The sequence below is a fragment of the Dunckerocampus dactyliophorus genome, chromosome 15 (genome assembly GCF_027744805.1).
Source record: "Dunckerocampus dactyliophorus isolate RoL2022-P2 chromosome 15, RoL_Ddac_1.1, whole genome shotgun sequence".
Taxonomy (NCBI): Eukaryota; Metazoa; Chordata; class Actinopteri; order Syngnathiformes; family Syngnathidae; genus Dunckerocampus; species Dunckerocampus dactyliophorus.
The window spans coordinates 12,003,022-12,025,903 of NC_072833.1; the positions used below are offsets into that span (position 1 = coordinate 12,003,022).

Genomic DNA, 22,882 nt, shown 5'->3' on the forward strand with positions numbered 1-22,882 from the left:
GCAGGATTGAATGAGATCCAATACAAGGGCAGCCTCCAAAATTGTGCCTTTACAAATATAATAATGCTCACTTTTGGTATTAATTTAATAACATTTATTATTGTGATTGTTGTGGATCATACTGAGAGATAGTGCTAGTCTTGTGCTGCTCTCATGTTGCTAAACAAGGTAACCAAAATTGTCGAAAACACTCAGCACAGACTACGCCATTGCAAATAATTCGATTTTGTAGGTTTATCAAATTAAGAAGCGTGTGGACAAATAAATATATCCAGTTAGGTGCATAGCCTACGCTTCCCAATTATACATCTACAAGCTTGCAGTTTATTAGAGTCAGCAGTCTCTGAGGTGTTTATGTGCGCCTCCAACAGCTGCCCTCATGCTGCTTTAGCATTAACAAGCCTGTTGAGGGACTCTCCAATAATTTCCAATAATAGAATACAACAAAATGTACACCTTAATTGCTATCAGTTGCTAGTATTTCCAGACCAGTTTGCACATCCGTTTCACTAACTGTCCATTTGGTTTCTACGTAAATGACGCTAGAATCTCACATCTCTCGGGGGCGGGGGGCTGCATGACGTGTACCAAAAATCAAATTAAGCGCTTCCTGGGAGATTGTCTCCTGGCAGGTATAATGTAGATCTCCTTGAAGATATCACAGGGAAAATGAAGGGAGTATTGAGCGTGATCTGTATCTAACCCGCAATGTAATAGACTAGGTCCAGGTCAAGATAGCCATCTGGACCGAGCTCACTGAGGGCAGTTGATAGACTCTGTGTGGTCCTGGCTGGTTTTAAGGAGCAGTGTGAGATCAGCGTCATTAATCCATTCCAGAAAGTCTGATTCAAACCCAAATGTGCGTTAAACCGAATTAACCAAGTTTTCCTTAAGAAATAATGCTAATCCTGACAATCTGTTCGGGGCACCCACAAATGTCAACACTGTTTTATAGTTTAACAATTATAGTTTTACATACAGAAAACCATTCAAAATGCATGTAAATACATATAAATGATGAATAAATGGGAGAAAAGAAGATTTAACATCACAAGGTGACACGGACGCAACCTTTGTGTTCTGCTTTGAATTATTTTTTTTCATTCAACAGTGTTTCTCACCTTCTTTATCAAAGTTCTGGCTCCATTGTGGGTTATTTTGCAGCCGTGATCAATAAAAAAAGCAGAGGCTTGTTGTGTAACGTTTAGGTAGCAAAGAACTGCGGAGTCAACCACTGCTAGATGGGTGACTTCCAGTGCCGTTTTCCAGTTAAGAGAATGCTAACACGCTAACATAGACATTTTGACGTTACAACAGTTGGACGCAGTTGGACTCACCTTGTGTATTAATAACATGACCAGACGTGCACCCTACGCTAACCGGGAAATGTATGTCGTGTGTTGTTTTGTGTAAAGTTTTCATGTAAACCAAAAAATACGCTAACTAGGGTGTACACTAACTGAGGTTCCACTGTACGTATTCAATCCAGCAGAATGGAATATTGGAATGTTTGAGTTACGCCATGCAATATGTCATGAAAGCTGCCCAAGCAAGTCCTTACTTTATGCATATGTTCTTTACTATGCAGCCTTTGGTTCTATGACAAAAATAACAGTGTTAACACTAAGCCAACTGCACCAAAGTGTGCACAAGTACAGTGGTACCTCGCTTTTTGTTATTAATTCGTTCCAAAAAGGAAGAAAATTAAGCATGCAGATTCCCTTAATTTTGGGGGATCGAGGAACCTTTCATATGAAACCAATCTTATCCGCTGATCTTATCATCGTTCACAGAGGTCTGAAAGTCAACTACTGTCCCCTTGACTGACAGATAGCAATCAGAAGCCAGCTAAAGCTAGCGGGAGCAAAGAGCCAGGCAGCGGCCTGCTGTTAGCACTTCTGAGCAGTGAAAAGAGCAAAGCTAATACAAGGAAAATGATGGCGTTCATGGCATTGGACGACAAGCAACTTTCGGTCGCTGTGCAATTTATTTTTGTTAAGAGGCTCAAATCAGGTCTGCATTGTAATCTGTTGTGCAAGTTGTATTTGTTTTTAAAATAAAAAATAATAATTGCAACTGATATAACTGTGTAATTTGGACAGCAGTTTTGTAAACTTTTAATTTATCTGAGAGAAATACCTTATGCACAGTAAAAACAAAATATAACAAAATAAGATTGGAACATTGAAGGAGTATGCCAGTGATTAAAAAAAAAGAAAAAAAAGTTATCGACCAAAATTGGAATCAGATCAGCTGGTCAGGCTTTTTCGGCGCACCCCGACCTACCAAACACTAAAATGAACGAATACCGAAACAATTGTTCCCATAGGAAACACTGCCAATCCAATGAATCCATTACAGACACCCAAATAAAAAACAAAAACAACATTTATAGAGAGTAATTGTAGCTTTACATGCAGAAAACAATGCAAAATAACTGTAAAGGAAACAGATTAATGAACATTTAACACTTTTTACCTCGTTTTTTTAGCACCTTTACCCCTTTAGTAGCATTAGCTTCCTTGATTTATTTTTTCTTCAACAGGACGAAACCATTACCGTTCCATAGTATTGTGGAAAGTCAGTATGATGAGAGTTGGCGTTGGGTGTTGGTGCTGAATAAACAAATAATGCTGGGCGTTATTGTCTGTCCACATCTTTATTAATACCACAAGATTCAACATGCCAAAGGGTGAAATACAACAGTTTCTTAATATTGTACCATAATGGAGACGTAGAACCAAGGACCCCTTGGTGAAAAGTTTCATTGAAAAACAAATTATACAAAAAATGAGGTGTTTGAAACCCGAGGTTTGATTGTATCTTGTTTTGTAATTCCTGTTCCAGACTAGAATAACCAAAAAGTCCTTATCATTCATGATTATCAACAAAGTAAGTGGACCCCAGAGTGTCGCCATCTTCTTGCTTTTACACAGCATTTTGACAAAACATCGACTGTCTTGGATCAGATATTCTTTAAAATCCATAACATTCATGCTGATTTGTTGGTTAATTACAGAGTCCAATGGCTTCCTTTCTTGTGAAATGACCGGCATACAATGTGGGGTTTCTTTTAGAATAAAATTGAAAAGTTTCTACATTTTCTATGGAAACAATATAGCTGTGGGCTAATTACCAATTTCAAGAGTTCATTATTGCAGTGGCTGATATATGAATGGTCCATTTTAATGGCATAATTACAGTCATGAGGCTGATGTTGATTGACAGCTGGCGGAGGCTGTCGTGCCAGACCTGCAGCGGCTCCCCCAGGGTGAAGCCAATGACACGGTTTCAGGTGTGCCACAGTCATTGCCGCTCTGTCGGGTGGGCTCTCTTTCTTAAGATCGATCAGAGGCACGTGCCGGCGTTTTCAAGGCAAGTCACGCTTCGTTATTGGCAGCTTCACTCGGAGAAAGTGACAGATGCCTGGCGAACGCCCGCGTCACTTTGCTCAATAACGGCCCACCCAAAAGGAATAAAACAGGAAACGGCTAAAACTAGATTAGTAAAATCAATAAAGTACAGCACATCAACACCACAACAATTAATCTGTAGTTTACTGCCACATTCCTAAAACTAAAAATGTTTCAGATAATGATTAAAGGTCCCCCATTATGCAGAACGTACTTACAGCGTATACACAAAAAGTGAGAAAAATCAACCATCTCGCTCACTTGCTCCACTTTTGAGTGAACAGACGCTCAAACACTCGCTTTTGAAGTCCCATGTAGGAAAAACCTTCTTCCTCGTGGACATGAAGTGTGTGACGTTGGACAAGTGCCGAGTTACAGTGTCTATATAAGAAGTGGATCAAGTGTTGAGATGTGTTATGTTGTGGATCCCAGGATGCAGAGTCAGACAAGCGTGTGTCAATCAAAAATAGTCGTTTAATACAGTATAGCCCACGAAAGGGCGTGACAAAGCTTCCACACAAAGCACAAAAAATAGCTATCGAAAGAGCTGCCGGTGCAGAACAGGATAACCATGAAATAATACCAGCACCATGACAAAACTAGTAGCAGCAAATAGTTTTGAAAGAAACGGAAGTTTTTAAAAAACAAGTAAAAAGATGTAAGTGCTAATACCACAGAGACAGCAGTCAGCAATACAGTACTGATCAAAATTTAAGACCAGTTGAAAGAATTGCAAGAAATTACATTTTGCACTTTTGGATCTTAAAGGGAAAAGTACACTTTTTTGTTTTTAATTTTGCCCATCATCCACAATGCTTATAATATGGGCTTTAACATTATTAGAGCCCCGTCAACATGAAATAACACCCCTATAGTCACCTTTACACTCCTGTTAGTCATTGTTTACAACGCATTGTGCAAGCTAGCGAGCTAAACAGCTAGCCTTTCTTTCTTCTAAAGCCAAAAACGTACCACTTAAACAAGGGGATGGGAGAAGAACGCTTTTTTTCACGCTATCAGAATCGGAATCAGCTTTATTTGTCATGTGTGTTACCACTCTAGGAATTTGACTCCGGTCAACATCATTCTCTGTTACCAAGTACAACGATTGTAAATGAGTTTACACATAAGGAGAAGAAGGAGAACGCTACTATACGTATTTACATAGAACGTTATAGAATGATTTGAATAATTCTACTGGTATTTACAATGTTACAGGTAGAAATTTACAGTGTTACGTCCAGAGCAGGATGTACAGTAGTGTTATAATGTCATATAATGCTCATGGGTGCAAATAGCAGTGGTTGCTAATATAAATGCATAACAAGTGCCTAGGGTAAGTCAACAAGGGCAACTCAAACTGCGATTGGAATTTAGCCCAAGCAAAAATAAAAATAACTTAACAAAGGCTACGTTCACACTGCAGGTCAATTCTGATTTTTTTTTTTGCTCATAGTGACGTGTATCTGATTTTTTTCATGTCAATAAGAACAGAACAATTATGATTTTTTTCAAATGCGACTCAGGTCTCATTCGTATGTAGATGTGAATATGATATGTATACGATGCTACTGCAGTCTGAATGGTCAGGTTGCATATATATCCGACCTGTAAGTCATCGAAAGTCGAGTTTTGCCGTGCTTACCGAGACTTGGATAAAGGTACTCACCGATGCAGGCAAAATGATTATTTTTAAAAAGCGGCAGTGACATGTGGTCCTCGGAACAGACATTGCAGCAAGTTCTCCACAAACTGTCATAGCTTTCTTTCTCGCCCTCTTTCTTTTTCATCTGCTATACGCAAGATCAGTTGGTGAAGAAAATATTGACTCCCGTTGCACAAAATCAAAATGAAATTGCCACAAAACGCGCCAAGTAGAGCACACGCACTGCGGCAATCTTTACTTCGGTAAACACACGGCAATGCGTGCGACGTTGTGGTTTTGCGCATGCGCGTCACTTCCCGGATGCTTTGCATTCACATTGACATGTCACATTTATCTGGTAATGTGAACGACCGCATACAATTGGGCAGAATTGGGCATCATACCCTGCTGTGTGAATGTAGCCATAAAGTACACAATCTTGGAGACATAGTGTTGGAGACAGGCATGGACAAACACAGCTCATTAGCATTAAAGCTACCAACACACACACAACATTGTGTTCCCAGGAGGGCTTACTAAAAGCACTTTTAAACTAAAATTTCAGCATCATGGCTAGATTTTCAACAACACACTTCCATACACCATTCCACACACGACAGAGGTGCCATGCGCGATCGTGGCACTATTTTAAAATTGTTGAAAAATACCCCAATATGGCAAATTTAACAGACTAATTTAGTGCAAGGCCAGATGAACACCAACAGTTTTTCTCCTTTCAATATTTTAATTGTCTTCATAATTCCAGTGCAACCTATTGACTGACTTTAAGGTGATGCATCGTGCTTCGTTTGTTTTTGCACATATAAATACTGATCATTTTGACCACACATTGACATTTCCTGAATGTTAAAGGACACAAGCACGCGTAATTTGAGCGGAACTTAATGAAATTTGGCCATCGGGGCATTCATCTCGAGCGAGCACGGCTGTAGTGTAGAAATTGGATCCAGGTCAGTTTTTTACAAGATGTAATTAAGGCCACCGGGGGGCAAGAAGTGTGGAGGAAGGAGAGGAGGGCTGACATACGAGGCGATGGAGGTGTACATGAGATAAGGCAGCGAGGTGAGAGCGGCTGTTTGGATGACTAATGACTTGCAGCAATAAATAAATACAAAAGCAATGACCGCATATATATATATAGGGAAAACACATTCAGCCAGGAATTGCAACACTTATCTCGTTTCGGTTCATTAAGTGTCAGGATTTTTAAAGAGAATGAGAAGCGAGACTGCAAGGGCACCATCTTGTCCCTTTGGACGTTCTAGAGATACCGTATAAGCGATTAATAACACACAGGATGTCGGCCACATTTTGAGTGAATAATCTTCCAGAAAGGATGCAAGAAACGTCCCGGGAGAAAGTGTGAGGATTAGGTCAACTTTGGAGGTGAAATGACACACACTGCAGATCGGCTGTGACAATACAAATGCTACTTCAGCTGGACTCAACGTGTTTTAATATTTTGAAGTATTATTGTTTCTTTTCTCCGTCTGCTTCCTGTCACCATCTGTCTGTTTCTGTCTCATCCCTATCACCTTGTTGTTGGATTTTTTTTTTCTCTCAGGGTGTTAGAAACCTGTGAAATGCTGTCTCAAGAGCTTGTGTCGAACCGAGATGGATCAAATTTCTGTCTCCAGTCTCCTGAGATGTGTTTTAGCTGCGCAGGACAGTTCTTGCGGCTTACAGAGTAAAATCCCTCAGCCAATAACAACAAAAATCAATCCATGAAATTATTTGGAGTTCTTTTGATGCCAGGCTGATTAGCTTGTTAGGCTGTGGTTCAGTACTCTGACAAAACACGCATACTTGCTGTGGGTTTGGCTTTGTCATTGGACCAGCACTGTAAGGTACACCAACATATTCAGTGGAACCACAGTTAGTGTCCAACCCGGTTAGCGTGGTTGTCGGTTAACATCAAAAATTACCAAAATATACAGTCGTCCCACGTCACTTTGTCACTTTGTCACTTTGTCACTGCGCTCCTTCACTTTATCACGGTTTTTGAAAAATTAATTAATAAATTATGTTTTGTGGCTGACTAACGCCTATTATTAGTCAAAAAAAATAATTATAATAGATGAGACATTACATTACATTACCGTAACACTGCATAAAGTCAGGCATTGCATGTCTGACAGGACATAGTAAAAACAAGTGCTCCTCCCATCCCGTGTGGAAATGGTAAGTTTTTGGCTTCTTACTTTGTCCTTCTTCCCCACTCTGTTTGAAAAATGTTCTTAAGTGTAGAATAAATACATTGGAAGCTAACTAGTTAGCATGGTAGCATGCTAACTAGTTAGCTTCACTGCAGTGATCCCGTAGCCCGCACATAAGTAAGAGTAATAGGAGTGTAAAGGTGACTATAGGGGCATTAGTTTATGCATATGGGGCTCTAAAACTGGTAAATATTGTATTTAGAATGTCATAAACAGATTTTTTATGCTCTAATTACAAAATATTCCATCCATCCATCTTCTACCGCTTATCCGAGGTCACGGGGGCAGCAGCCTGACCCGGGAAGCCCAGACTTCCCTCTCGTCGGCCTCCCGGCATATCCTGAGGCTTTCCCAGGCCACTTGAGAGACATAGTCTCTTCAACGTGTGCTGGGTCTTCCCCGAGGCCTTCTACCGGTCGGACGTGCGTTTCATCCCAATAGTCCATTTGTTAATATTGAATCCTACTTCTCGGAAATTCACTTATCACGGTACCAATTAACCGCAATAAACGAGGGATGACTGCACTGTAAAAGCAAGAAAAAATGCTGCAAAGGCACTCCAAATCTTCTGTGAAAGATCCCCCTTGGGTCACTCAAATGGTTTTCAATGGGAATCAAACTACAACCACATTATTGTTTTTCTCCAATAAATTGTTTTTTGTTGTGATTTTTTTTTTTATTATCCTACATTTTTTGATGATGTCGATGTGTTCTGCGTTTGCTTTGCGAGTACATTTCATTTTGGTCTACTTTGCATGCAATTTGTCTGAATTCTGTTATGTACCAAAACAGTCTGATTGAGAGATGGGTCTCCGTCTGCTTTCAGTAAACTTTGGCGTGGTTCGGTTCACTTGAACTCAAATGTGAGCGCCACACGGATCAAAGACATGGGCCGCTGTTAAAATGACAATGCAACATGCAGAAGTGACATGGAAGAAAAAATGTGTGCAAGTGCTTTCTCTCCGCTCTGCTCTCTTCCGCTGTGTGTGTGTTACAACTGTTTAAAAGTAGATTTTAGAAGCACTTTGTGAAATTGAAGCTGGTTAATGTGGCACAGTATCAAAATAATTTGGATTTGGTTTGGAATATTTGACATTGATAACAATTTCATAAAATCACAAGTTGATGCAATGTTCAAAAAATAAGTCACACACCATTACAACTTTTGCCGATCCTTTTTTTTTTTCAAAATCAGGCATTTTGACCGCAACAATCACAAAAAAATATTATTATTATAAAATAATTATTTGTTACATTTAATGTTTCATGATACTACGCCAACCGTCACCACTTTCTTTTACATATTTTCATTTGATTTGATTTTTTACATTCTGATGATTTACTCACTCACACAGTCGTCATGCATACTCATTCTGTGTAATAAAAAAAAATAAATAAAAAAAACCTCCTGGCAAGGATTTTAGAGCTTTCTTACCACACGGAAATGTAGATTGTGGGAAAATTGATAGCTCTACAAGACCGCTCATTTAATACATTTAATCAAAAATAAAGAAATAAAATCACTGGAGAGCTGACTAGGATGTAAAGGCATGCTCAAAAATAATTGCTCTGACTTTCACGCTTTCTCTTACCCTCTCCTGCAGGAAAATGAATTTAGCATTTAGTAAATAAAAAAGGAAGGAGAAGCTAATCCCTTCAGTGGAGGAGGTGGAGGAATTTCTGTAAAGAAATATGGTGACACACAAATTAGAGGCTGTTTTAATTGAATAAGGGGATTTCGAGGAGGACGAGCACATTAAGATGAGGGTAGTTTAAATAGAGCAAAGAGGTAACTAACACAAACCCAAGGGGGACGGCCTTCATGTCAGTGCTACTTTCTATGCATCCTCGTTTTGCCACATTTATTATTCAACACAAAGTAATAAACACCTTTCAAAGCTTGTGTTTTCGTAGCCCAATTTCAACCTGCAATACAAACAAACAAACCCAGTATTTTACACCGCACTCATTTTGGAGACTACACACGGCAGGGAGTGAGTGGTTTTGTGCTCACTGGAGCGTATAAGTTGAGTCAATGAGGCAAGAGGAATAACATTAGAGCCCCTTGTCTGAAATTGCAATCCACCAAGCAGGTAGACTAGATTCACTGCGTAACCAATGAATAGCTAATGATGGAGAGCGACACCAGTGGAATCTTTCTGACATCACTGGAGAAATATTAAATTAGTAAAGGACAGCCCCGAATTTAAATACAGACTGGAAGGTCCCATATTATTCTATTTTTCACTGTTTTTAAATACGTGTCAGATGAGCCTTGATGTGACAATTAAGGCAGTTTAAAAGTACTTTCAGTAAACACCATTTTGCGTGTCTGTGTGTGGCTCCAAGAAGCGATATTGTGCACTTCGTCCACTTTTTACGCATACCCTGCCACTCGGCACCAACGTAATATTCAGTATGTCATATATCACATACAACATTGAACTGTGGTCAGGGGAGGATAATGCTAACATAAAATAAATATTCATATTTGCTCCTTGAACTGTATTATAACTATATTTTCAGGATAGGATTACAATCATTTTTAACATTTTCTTAAGTAAAAATTACTGAATTTGCAAATTTCTTGATCAAATACATGGCAGAAACCAAAGATAAGGCTGCCGCCGGCGTCTCTTCTCAGCTTAGTGCGCAAGCCCAGCCTAACGTATGAGTGCTTTCACTGAGTGCACTGAGTTGGATCATGGCGCCTGCCTTTTCTGTTTGTCTGCAGGGCGCCAGTAATATTATGTTGCAGAAAGATTGATGACTTTCAACTGTCTTTAATATACAGTAAGTGTGACATCATTGTTCTTGCTAATAGGACAATACTATACACAAAAAAGTCATATGGGGAGTTTGGAGGTGCTTGTCAATGCTGTCCTTTCATAGAGAGGAAATGCCAGTATATACAGTATATATATTTTTTTTTGATAGCAGCAGCACAGGCTGGACAGCAGCAAGTAAAATGAATTGCCTATATTTTCATGCTCTCCCGAAGGAATGATGAATGAATGTGTTTGACAGCCAGGATGGAGGATTACATACCCAAACTCACCAGAAGGTGATCAGACTTAAAGTATCAGAGCTTTTTCTGGAGAAGGATAGGGTCCATGTACTTCATATACAGATGTACAGGTAAAACCACACATGTTTTTCAGTTTATAGGGAAAAAAAATGTATGAAGAGTATTAAAAAACAATTTCAAAACATGTTTTCTATCCGCTTAATGAGCAACTTATATGAACATCAAAGAAAACTCGGAGGGAGTCAGTGCCTCACCAGCCATGAACCTCACCACAAATCACTGACATACAACAATGTAGCATGGGACAGGAGGACACAAACGTAAGCCACACTAGCACAGCTATGTAAGCTACAGTGCTAACATTACACTCACATTATAACAGCAGCTTCATGCTAGGTTAACCTATTGGCCGAAGAATAATGAGATGATCAAACCTGTTTATGTGTAGCGAAGGCTGCTTTTTTAATTTTTACAAAGTGGTGAGCGTCTAAAAAAGGGCAGGTTGATCTAACTTGGGGCGTGTCTGAGGAAGTACTATGCCTATGAGGAAGGATGGCTTTTGTTTATGACGTTAATGCATTGAGGAAGGTAACTGGAAAGACTATAACATAAAGGACATTTTAAAGGTCCTCCCGAGGCGTGCAACCGGAAACGTGAAGGTTCAAGAAGGACGCTGTTTGTTAAGAGATCCCACCCCGGGGGGGGTGTTTCACTGTCAAGGCCTTCACTCGTTTCATTAGTGGGCTCGTTGTTGTACTGCTCCACCGGGGTTAATGGTGTGTGGTTACTGTTGGCAAGCCCTACTGCTTGATTAAATTACTCATTGGAGTTCGGTATTAGTCGATTAATCTACCAATTAATTGGCCCGGTCAAAGGGATTGTAAATGGGCGTCTGAGTTATTGCCATTTGTTCAACGATTTGCAGTAATTGTGTTTGCATTAAATTAATAGCGTTATATTTGTAGTATATATTTAAAGGGCGTCATCAAAGATTACTATAGGAATACTAATTTGGAGATTTTAAAAAATCAATTTACTTACCGGTCAAAAGTTTTACAACACCCCAATTTTTCCAGTTATTTATTGAAATTCAAGTCGTTCAAGTCCAATGAATAGATGGTACCAACGTAAGTGGTGAAGTGCAAGTGTCAGGTCCATGCAACCTAAAACATTCATAAACAGTGAGACAGGAGAAAGAAGACAACACGTATGGCCTTTTTACTCGCGAGGAGAACGGAAGAAATGTACTCAGCATACAACCTTCTGCCGCTCTGAAGACACTCTCCGTCTCCTCGCTTTTTATTTCCTTAGGGAGTTTCCTAGTTACATGAGGCATTGCAGCTCTAAAGGGTGGGGGGGCTACAGCTGCAATGTGCTACGGTTAAGACTACACAATAAAAGACATAACAAAGCTGACAAGTTAAGCAAATCGTTGATGGAACAGGAGGTTCAGACAGAAGGTATTTGTGTCTGAACTGCGGTCAGATGTTTTCTTGTTTTTCTTCTCCAACGTCCTTGAGTCATCCTGTTCAAGCTCACGCATACAGCACAAAATTATAGCAGTTCAGCAACAGTATACTGGCTAAAAAGAAGATGGGGCAAATATACGATAACATGTATGTACATTATTCTAACAGTAAGGTTACCCAAAACTAAAAAATAATGTGTATTTCAGAATTGTATAAAAAGGCCTGTTTCGGGGACCACAAAATGGTTCAACAATTTAAAGCTGTTCTGCAGAAATGGAGGTTGATCAAGCCTTGGCAGTTGGTGCAACTAATTCCTACAGGTGTTCCAAGTTCTGGAGTACTTACTACCTCCTCTGTCTGCATAAAAACAGTGTTCGGAACACACTGTGGTACATCAGTTGAACAGCATTGTGCCAGAGAAAGTCATTTGCTGCTACAAAAAGGAAAAAAGAAAAAGGGGAATTAACAATGGAAGAGAAACAGACCATCTTGACACTTATAAATTTGCAACATTTATCAACACTTTCAATTCAGCCAAAACAAAAACAAAAAAGACACAAATGTCTGGAAATGCTACTTTATAAAACCAGATTCCAGTAATACATTAATTAAGTAATCCCATAAGATGCAAAAGTGCGTTTTAATGATGGTGTAACAGTAATAATATATGTCCCTAGAGAAAACAATATCTATCATCTACCTCATTTGTCTGCACCACCTTTGAGAGAAGAGGCACTCAAACATTTGCGTTTGAAATTGCGACTTTTCAAGACGTCACGAAGGAAAAACCTCCTTCCTCTTGGACATGCTACCACCTCTGACCCGCACCAAGCTAGATGAGCCCACTGCAATTTGTAAAAAACAGGTTTCGCTACGTATCTTAAAATAAAGTCCAACTCTATTATTATACCTATTATGTTATATCATAACATGGACCCTTTTAACAAACCTGTTGAAACGGTCCCTGACGTGATTCATCCGCTTTGCTTAAATATGTTACAAATTGTTTGTAATTTCGTTCTACATTGTTCGATTTTTGAAAAGGAATGCTTACTTCGCAAAAATTCATGACGAACCAGCTCTCGCAGTTCCGGAAGTGACATCATCGGGATGATACCCAAGTTGGTTCAGTATATTTTTCATTAAAATAGTAGTTGTGCCAAAACGTGTGTTGCTGATGGATGTTCACAGTATCGGAGTGATACTGTAAGTTGTTTTGTTTTCCAAAAGAGAAAGAAAAAACTTGAATGGACTTAATGGGCGAAGCAAGTGCAGAAAATGAGAGACAGATGGAAGCCCGCCTCGTTTTCTCTCCTTTGCAGTGATTATTTCACTGATGACCTCTTTGAAGGAACACCTTTACAAGAAGCATTTAGCTTGAAAGTACAGTATAAACGCATTTTGAAAGGGAATGCTATTCTGCCGGTAAACAAAACACGGAAGCATGACCGACCACTGCGTCAAAGTTGCCACAGAACAAAGTAAGCCATTTCTTGTTTACATAATCTCTTCTCAACATTATTCCACCTTAGCGACAAGGCTGCAAGGCATTTTACATGTTATATAAACATCTTTTCACATCGGTATACTGTGGGGAGTGTGGGTAAATTTATCCTTGACGTGCAGCGACATATAGAATCAAACAGGCTATAAAAATTCCTTGATGCTCATTAAGAAAAGAATTTAAAACAATAATTGAAGGATAAGCAACTCCAGTGTAATTTACACTTACACTTCTGTGTTTTGAAGACGACGATCTTCATCTCCATGTCTGAAGGCTTAAGTCCATGTTCTGCAAGTTCCCTATTTCATCTCCAAATGTTTCTCCCTCTTTTCACCTTGAAAGTGATGGACACATCGCTCAAATCTTTGCTACAGTCGCTGTAAACATTCTCTGTCTCATACGCCGCCATGTTGGTGTAGCTGAGTGGTAGTACTCCGATGACATCACTTCCAGAATTGAGGCTGAACTGCGAGAGCTCTAGTAGTTCGTCATGAACTAGAAATGTATTTTTTGCAAATTTACCACTCACTTTCAAAAAGCTAACAATGTAGAACATACTGTAATAACACACAATATATAACATATTTAAGCAATGCATGTCAGGGGCCCTTTAACACTCCTCTAATATCGTTCATGTCCAGTGCAAGCGAGCGTATTGCCTGACTTAAAGGCAATGCGTAGTGCTGTTGTCACTTTCTCTTTAGTCGGCCTTGACTTCTGCACAATGATCGTACCTTTTCCAAGAAGACCCCACAGATCAGATGTTTGAAAGGTTTTATGAGCAGGAAGTGTCCAACTAGCCACCGATTAAATCTCTTGATCTTCAAATTAAATTCAGCAATCCCAGATATGTAAACACACTTCCATTACAATCTCTTTGCCTCTTGTTTCCATTTGTTTGTCAAAATTATGCAACTGTGTAAATACATATTGCCTCTCACCCTTTAATAGTCTTGTTCTCACAAAAGCATGGCATAAAAGCATGACAGGCTTGACAGTTTAATATCGACACACAGTGCTGTGTTTGTCCAATATTTATCTTTGTGAGAAATCTCCCTTTTGTTGCATGAAAAAAAAAACACAAAAAAAAACACTTCAAGTCCCATTCAGTGTTTAGTCTTGTCATTTTTGACAGGCACGCTCAGGCCCAAATTACACATTGGCTCTCCAGCTGCAAATTGCAAAGCACTTTGTTGTTATGTAGGCGGAAGGCAGAGTGTTTTATGAAATAAGCGATGAAATATGGAAGTTTTGGAAGAGAAAAGCATAATGCAAACATGGAATGGAATCCATTAATTCCACTCAATTCTTCCATGGACAAGCTCCATGTAGGAGGGCCTGCATGTTTGTGTGTCCTGTCGAAGAGCTCTTGATATCAGAGGAGAGGTATGAGCAAAGAGCAGCAGAAGGAGATTTGGAGAATTACCAGGCTGCAGCCTCAGCATCCAGTTCAGGGGATTAGCGAGAGGACTGAGGTCCAGGAGAAAGGGATGGGTTGGATGGGAAGGGGAGATCAGTGTTTGTGTGAAGCACTGGTCAAACACTGAGAGCTTGGAGGGCTGAGTGGAAGCATTTCACATCACAGAGGGCATCCTCAAGGTCACCGATATGCATGGAGAAGAAACAACGAACCGCAGAGAATGCCTGTCAAATAGAGGATCTTTGACGCATGATTTTGCGGTGGATACTTAAAAACAGAACTGCTGTCAAAAGAGGATCTTTGGTGTTAAAATTGTGCTTCTGTTTTAATTCCTGACTTTGTTGCTTTATCCATGACGATGTTAGCCATAGTGGGTGAACATCTCGCCTTGTGTTAACGTTATAGACAAACAGGAGACCGACCCCCGGAGCAATTAGGTTGAATCGCCCTCCAGGGCAAAATTACAACCTCAGGCATCTTTCCAGTGATCTATTCCCAATTGACCACATTGTTTGTCCACAGCAGGTCTTAAAGCTGAAAGCAGTCACCCAGCAGCTGTAGTCATGTGTAGCCGTATAAACAAACATGGCAACAGCTTACCTCCTCACACCCGCTTTGACTATTTGCTGGCTTTTAAGCCATCGCTACGCCCTTCCTGTCTCAGATTGCACTCAATCTGTGAAAGGCGCGCTGACAGCCGAGATCGCGCATCCCATTTCGTCTGGAGAGTCACTCAAGCTCAGCGGGGGATGACGCTCTGCAGGACGACACGCTCTCTGGAGCAAGGCCAGCCACTCAGCTGTGTTTGTTACCTGGCAACAGAGGCTTCTTTGGCCTCTTCTAGCAGAAAATAAAAAATGGAGGAATATAAATCAATAATTATGGTTAAATAAACTGCCTTGTTACACCAAGGCATAAAGAATTAAATCACTTCAAATACTTACAAATAGCTTCTCTGTGTTTTCACACCCCACAGCTGTCTTTCTTAAAAATGTACTTTACTATACATATTTTAACTTGGCACTATGGTGGTCAAGGGAAGGGTCATAAAAACATGCTTTTTTATCCTCTTTGCATTGAGGAATTGGAACAGCAAATATGTACCCACAAAGCTTATGAGTACATACTGTAATAACAATTCTGGTATTGGGATTAATGCATTATTCATTAATAAATTCAGAGAAATACCAAATCAATTAAGAAACAATATTGGTACCTTTATCACAGCAACATTCATTAGGCCAAATTTTGTGTACATCATTTATTATTGTGGTCAGAAGAAACTGCACGGCTTGACTTATTGATCTATTGTCAGCTCACCAGGTGAACCTGTATAGATGGTCAATAAAACATCCAAGATGGCTGCCATACTTTGTTTATACACAACCATGACACCTTCCTGCAAGGGCGCACCGTGCACATCTTTATGTCCCTCCTGCAGTGCTGTCTTCAGCCCCGGAGACATGTAGAGGCGTGATAGATGATCTACCGACAACCTCTTCCTTCTCTGCCTTGTTTCACCCCACGATGGGCACTTCCTGCTCGTTTTCCACTATTCCAACACTGTGTCAGTGTATACGTTAGTCAACGGTGCAGCGAGCAGCAGGGCAGCGGATAACACTCTGGAGGTGGAGGTGTCATTGTCAAAGTCCAGCCTAGTAAGAAACGAGGCCTTGGAGGATTGGAGACACATTGATTCCTCACTTCTGTCATGAGCCATCTTCCGCCTATGTGGCCATTTAAGGTCCATGTCTAAACTTTGACCTGGACTATATACAGCGCATCAGCCATTATCTGCTCTGGGAATCCTATGCATTAAATCTGGGGACTAAAGAGTTGTTCACCTGCTTTTATGCATTGACCTTCATTATTGTGTTGTGCATAGCAGTTTGCAATGTATACAAATCCAATTCTCACAGGGGACAAACACACAAAGGAGGAGTGAAATTAATTGGACTCCGACTGTAATTGATTCCACCTTTGACCCCGTAGCACATCCAGCCCACAAAATAATGCATGCTCATTGTCATTGTTGTTATTTTTTGTTGAGTTTTTTTGGCGTATGTAAATGAACTAGACGTTGGTACAGAGGTTTGCTGCGCTCACGTCTTATTTCCGGTATTATGTTGTCGATTGGTAAATGATACATCAGTACTCACATTGCAGTGTCATCATGCAGACATCCATGATGAGTGGCCAAAAGCAATTAAAAAAAATATAGAAATATTTATCCTGCGCAAGTGCAGTTTCCAATTAATGGTCGTATTTCTATTTTAATGATTCTTCTGACTGTTTTGGAGGGGAGAAAAAACATCTTAATTGTGTGATAAGGCAGCAGAGAAGGTCGGGAACCTTTATTTGAAATGAGGTTTAGTGCTTGAATTTGAACAAAGCTCATTTTTGGACCTCCTTATGAGTGCTGCCTTCATAGGTCTCATCTTGCCCCCTCTCGTTGAATGACTTCCTGTGTGGAATAATTTTCTCCTCTCTGTGCCTTTGCATCTAATTTCTTCAATTTTTTTTTTGCTGAGCAGGCATACTCATCTCTCCCTTTTCTCTCCTCTCATTCCAGGTGACTCATCTCAGAGTGGTAAGACATCATATATTTTTTATTTCCCCTCTTTGTGCCACCTTTGGCCCTTTCTCTGTGTGTACATTCCCCCGATGACTGACTGGCTTTGTCACCACCTGAGAATCACTCTGAAGAGCCTCAGCCTTTTTGCTTTTTAAATGTAATTATCTCTTCAATTTTACAATGGATCTTTCCTCTTCTGGATCCATACATTAACTCTGTGGTTTAAGAGCGTTCTATCCTCTGTGACACATCAAATCCCCCCAACGTCCTCAAGCCATGGCCTGCATTGCTTTCCAGTGTAAATATGCAAATATGAAATGTTTCTATGTGGCAAGAAGCGAACCCTGGGCACTATGATAGCTTTCATTATTATTATTATTTACAAGTTTGTTATGCTGCAGAGTGTGTGTGGTGTCTATTTTTTGCTGGTTCTTCCCTTTATGCATTAAGGGTGTGTATTAGGGATGTACAGGTGATGTTAAACCATGTTTGGTCCACCCTACACGGGACAATCCATACGGAGCGGCAGTTTTGCGGTATATTTTTGCACTGTGTGTGTTTTCCACCCTGTACATATTTCAAGTGAGGAAAAGTCTGCCTACAAGCGGATGAAAAGGCATTCACCGACAGAGTATATATTGTAGAGCATAGACGACAACTGCCGTGCGGTCCCGCCCGTCTGTGTCTACGATATACTGTACACTCTGACACGTGGATCTTCACAGCTATGTGCCTGCCGGTCCCCCTCCTGGTGCTAACGTTGAGGTGCGGTGCACCTATTTTTGAACACGTCACTTCCGTAAACAGACAAAGATGAGTGCATAAGATGAAAGCAGCGCACTGCCATTTATTAGAAGAGATAACAACTCTTCTGCATGCTACAACAATGAACGCTGCACTTCAGGTAAGGATTTTTACGAAAAATAAAACAATCATCACCATGTTTGTACTCTTATTGTTGCACTTGCACCTTGCTAAAAGGAAACATTGTAAACCAGGCGTGTCCAGCTTTTTCTTTGTTCTTTCTAATGATATATACTGTTAGTATGGGTGTCACAGGACACTCAGGACACAGGGTGAGACGCTACATGAGATTGGGTGTACGAGAATGAGACGAGACAAGATTTTAACATTACTTAGTACAATGAAAAAGTATGTGACACTACTACGTTACACTCTTCTGCACTCTGTGTGTATGGTAGCGGCCCCGCCTCCACCCACCGAGACAAAGAGACTGTATGACTGACAAAAGGGCTCACTCTGTTCATGCCGTTCTTCTATGGATCAAATGCGCCAATGTGCTGAAACAAATGCACAGAGTGAACCCTCCTCCTGCCTGATTGGAGGCAAGAGATAAGGAAAACAGACACAGATGCACACGGCAATATGTTGTGGCCGGCCAAATTATTGAGTTCATTTTCATTTATTTTGTGATTAATTCATTTGTTTATCATCGTCCCAGGCCTAGTGCCCACGAGACATTTTTTTTATCTGACATCTTGTCATGTCTTAATCTCGCGAGGGCTTGTGACATTATTAGATATTACTCTGTTTGCTTTGTCAAAAGCTTGTATAGCTTCCATAGCTCATAGTACCGACCTACATTGATTGGTTTCAGCATCTTTAATGTACATATCAAAGTGGTCCCAACATCCTTCAGTTTTTCTGGATCCTATATCAATATTTTTATTTGAATTTAATCTGAGATTCCACTTGCGTTTTTACACTTAAAAATTGTATTAAAACATTAATAATTTAATAATAATAATAACTAATAAAGACCGAATTTGGGGAGAAAAAAGTTGTTCTCTGTACGCACAAAAAATGGACTGAATCCAGATCAAAACCATAGCCCAAATACCGAGTTATTTACAGGTTTTACACCCCTAGTTCACACTTGTCATGTTTGGTTCGGTTAAAAGCAACGCTGGTGCAGTTGCTGTACTAGTACTGTTAATCAAGTGTGAACATGATCATCCGAGCTGGTTCGGTTCACTTGAGCTCAAATGTGAACTCTCCACAGACCAAAGACCCGGACCAGTATTACAATGACAGCATAAAGAATGCAGAAATTTCAAATACAAATATGTAAAAGAAAATGTGTTGTAAGTGCCGCTCTCTGCTCTGCTCTCTCTGTTGCGTGTAACAACTCTTTAAAAGTATATTTTAAAAACTTTCTGTGAAATGTAAACTGGTAAATATGGCAGAATGTAAAATTAACCTATGTATTCAAGGCAGCAAATCACATTTTGGTTTGGAATATTTGAGTTACATCACTTCATATGTAAAAAAAAAAACAAAAAACTTTTTTTGTGCATATGTTTTTTACTGCTCAGCGTTGGGTCACATGATACAAGTACCAGTGTGATCGCTAAGTGAACCTCCCGACAATGAGCTGCAATGATCTTTTTCTTAAATTTTTGGTCCAGCCTATTGAACCACAAGTGTGAACGCAGCCTAAATGTCCGCCCCAAGTTATTTTACTTTTCTGCATTAATTTCACGTCCCAGTTGTTGAGTATTGGAGCTGAAATGCTGTGGAACATGTCGGCGTCCATTGAACAAAAAACAAACAAACAAAAAACACTGTTATAGTAAATATGCTGACACGTCACAGCACGCTAGCTTTCTATTAGCACATCATTTGGATAGCGTGATTGTGCAAATCACATACTAGGAAGATAGGACATCTAGACTAATGTAACGTAGCGACGCCACGCTCCAAAACAGGCAGGAAATGGGATGAGATCAGTTTTAAACTTCCTGCTCACAGCGGCGGTTTTTGCTGATCTGTCACTGTTTCGCATTTTTGGATAATTAGGTTCCCTCTGCATCCTAATAGCATGATTTACCGCAACGTGCTGCATGGAATGGACAAGCATTAGTGTTGTATCCTGTCCTATTATGTATATTATGCACTCTTTAGATAGACACGCTTCTGTATGAGTTGCAAATTCAGCTCGGATTTATTTAATTTTAGTTCGAAAGCTTTGTGTGCAAAAATACATTTTGGAGGTTCTTTAGTGAAGTTTTTGCTAAGAGAATAGGCAATTTTATTAAAACAATCCTGCAATAAGAGGGGAGGTAAGGGGGTCATTACAGGTGACTCAGAAGAGAAAAAACATTTCTGTTTTTAATATTAAAACTTCAATTTGGGGTGATCATCTGATGAAGCAAGCAAAATTACTGAAATCTGCAGGAGTAATTCAATAATTCTGTTTTCCACAAACCGTGCACTTTCTCAAGGTGTACTCACACTAGACCAACGTTGCCACACTTGAGCCCACTTCGCACCTGGTCCACCGAGTCCATCATGTCAATTAATGCAATCGCTCCTCTCGCAAGTAACTCGTGGCAGCTGCCGCCTTATACGGCAGGAATAATTCGAAGAACTCAAAATAATCCACAAAGTCAGGGAAACTGGAGTAATGCAGCATTGTAGAAGCGATGGCACAAGCACGAATGATCAGTGTGAACACAGGCCAGCGAGGGCCAGCAGGTTACAAATGGCCTAGAATGAGTACAGTACATTCTATTGAGAAATCTCACTAAAGTAAATCTAAAAGTAGTTCTTCTGAAAGGAAAAAAAATGTTACATTAGATACATGCATGTAAAATATTGTTTAATTTTAATTCCAGGAATCATTAAATGGCGTTTGGCATTCTCCTGATCACTACTATTATGAATAATAATACAGTAATATGGAAGTGGCAGTGTGCAAGGTATTATTCTCAACGTACATTAAGTGCGTTATGGCAATGTAACCTACCTTGGCAATGTAACCTACCTTGGTGTTCTCAGCGCCAGCGAGTGACGTGTGCCTGTTTTTTCCGTCAGAGTTAAACAGCTGCTTGCTACTTGTTGATGTTCAAGCAGAAGCTGTAGTAATTCTACATTTGATCAGCTTTAAAGATTTGTTAAATCAACCCACGTACTGTAGATGTTCAGACTCGTCCGCACCCTTAATCACCGCGCGGTTCTATTGACGCTCATTGCATTTGGCTAAGCGCCAGCTTTCAAGCACCGGTTCCGTTTCATAACACACCTCATATGTAGAAGAGATCCGTGTTGACAATTCAGAGACACGGTCGCTATATTTAGCAATGAAGGGTGCATATTTAAGTGTTTCTTGCATCATGCATTTATTCGGTATTTAAATCCAAGCCGTCAACGAAGGTGAAGCATCCGCCGAGCAGGCATGCTGGAGTGAGCCCCACTGCAATGCATGTCTGAAAGCTGTAAAAAAAAAAAAAAAAAAAAAAAACCTCTCCATAATACAAAACATGCAAAACATGCATTGTTGTTCAAAGTGTGGCGCAGGGGCCATGAGTGGAATGTGGCTCATTGCAGAAATAAAATGAACAATGTAGAAAAATAGAGTAAAAATGCACAATGTAACTAGAAAAAGCAAAAATATTGGTACTAATCACGAAAAAAAAAACACAAAGTTTTGCCCTTTTATTTATTACATATATTTTTTAAATTATAAATATGAAAGGACAGCTGGACAGCCCTGACAAAAACAAGCAGACAAGAGTAAAATAGTGAGCTGCATTGTTATACTATTATTACTCTAAATTAGCATAACAATGGTTTATTTGGTCTCCAAAAATGTATACGTTTTTTGGAGCGTAAAATGTTTGTTTTTCCAGTCATATTTTTTCATTGGACTTTCCTTAAAATTCATCTTGTGGAACCAATCTCGTACATCGTCTCGTCTCCTGAGTCCTGAGTTTACTATCAAGTAAACATGGCTCCCAGCTTTACCCTTAAGCTATTCATTTATCAATTAATATTGGTTCATTTTGCTCGTCTTCCCAATACAAAGCTATCAGGCTATGTTGTCCCTTCCAAGTAGAGTCAGTCAGTCAGTCAGGTACAAACAGAGATCTTTATCTGCAGGCCAATTCCGCTTGGACTCCATCAAACGACATTGAGAGAGATGTAAACATCTTTTCTGCGTATCCGCCTGTCTCAGCGTCCCAAAGCTGTGTTCTTCATTCTGTGGACGATTAGCATCTCCTGCTTTTTTTTTTTTCCCTATTTTTTTTTTTTCCTTTCCCATGTGTCGTCCCTTGAACGTCAGCACAAGCCTGTCTTCACGCAAGCGCAACGACAGGATTGGCCCGCTCGCCACGGGAGAGCGCTCACTGAGCCGCACATCTACAATTTGGAAGATAAAGCGAGGGATCCGAGCTTTGCATCGGGCGGAGGGTAGCACTTAGCAGAACACATTGTTTTTCTCAGCCTTCTCCCTGCAGAGCAGCAACAGTCAGAGAAACCTCAAAAACAAAACAAAACACAAAAAAAGTTTTGATGCTCGGAGCTATTTGTTTAAAACGTCTGGCATTATACAGTCATCCACAATTGGGGAGTTCATTATTCTGTTCAGTAAGTGGCTTTATTGTGAGTTAACATAGGAATGAAGGAAAAGGCCCGCTGTGTATCCTGACTTTCCTAATTTATGAACTGATTTCATCAGCTTGCTCATCATGATGCACGCTTCTCTGGGCCATAAAAACACTCTATTATCTTGGAAACACAACCACTTATCTTCTCTGCCAGCCAGCCTGAGAGGGCCACGACCCAAT

At 40.0% G+C, this 22,882-nt stretch overlaps 1 protein-coding gene across 8 annotated transcripts in view; it reads left to right on the forward strand.

Annotated features, from left to right (window-relative positions):
• LOC129194678 (neurexin-2-like) overlaps positions 1–22,882 on the forward strand; it is a 543,165-nt gene that overhangs the window by 213,062 nt on the left and 307,221 nt on the right. For 6 of the 8 annotated variants that reach the window (XM_054799950.1, XM_054799957.1, XM_054799956.1 and 3 more), the window contains one exon: positions 17,289–17,306. The exons of the other annotated variants lie outside the window; for them this stretch is intronic. In XM_054799950.1, coding sequence (XP_054655925.1) covers positions 17,289–17,306 — 18 coding nt within the window. The remainder of the gene's footprint in view (positions 1–17,288; positions 17,307–22,882) is intronic. 8 annotated transcript variants of the gene reach the window in all.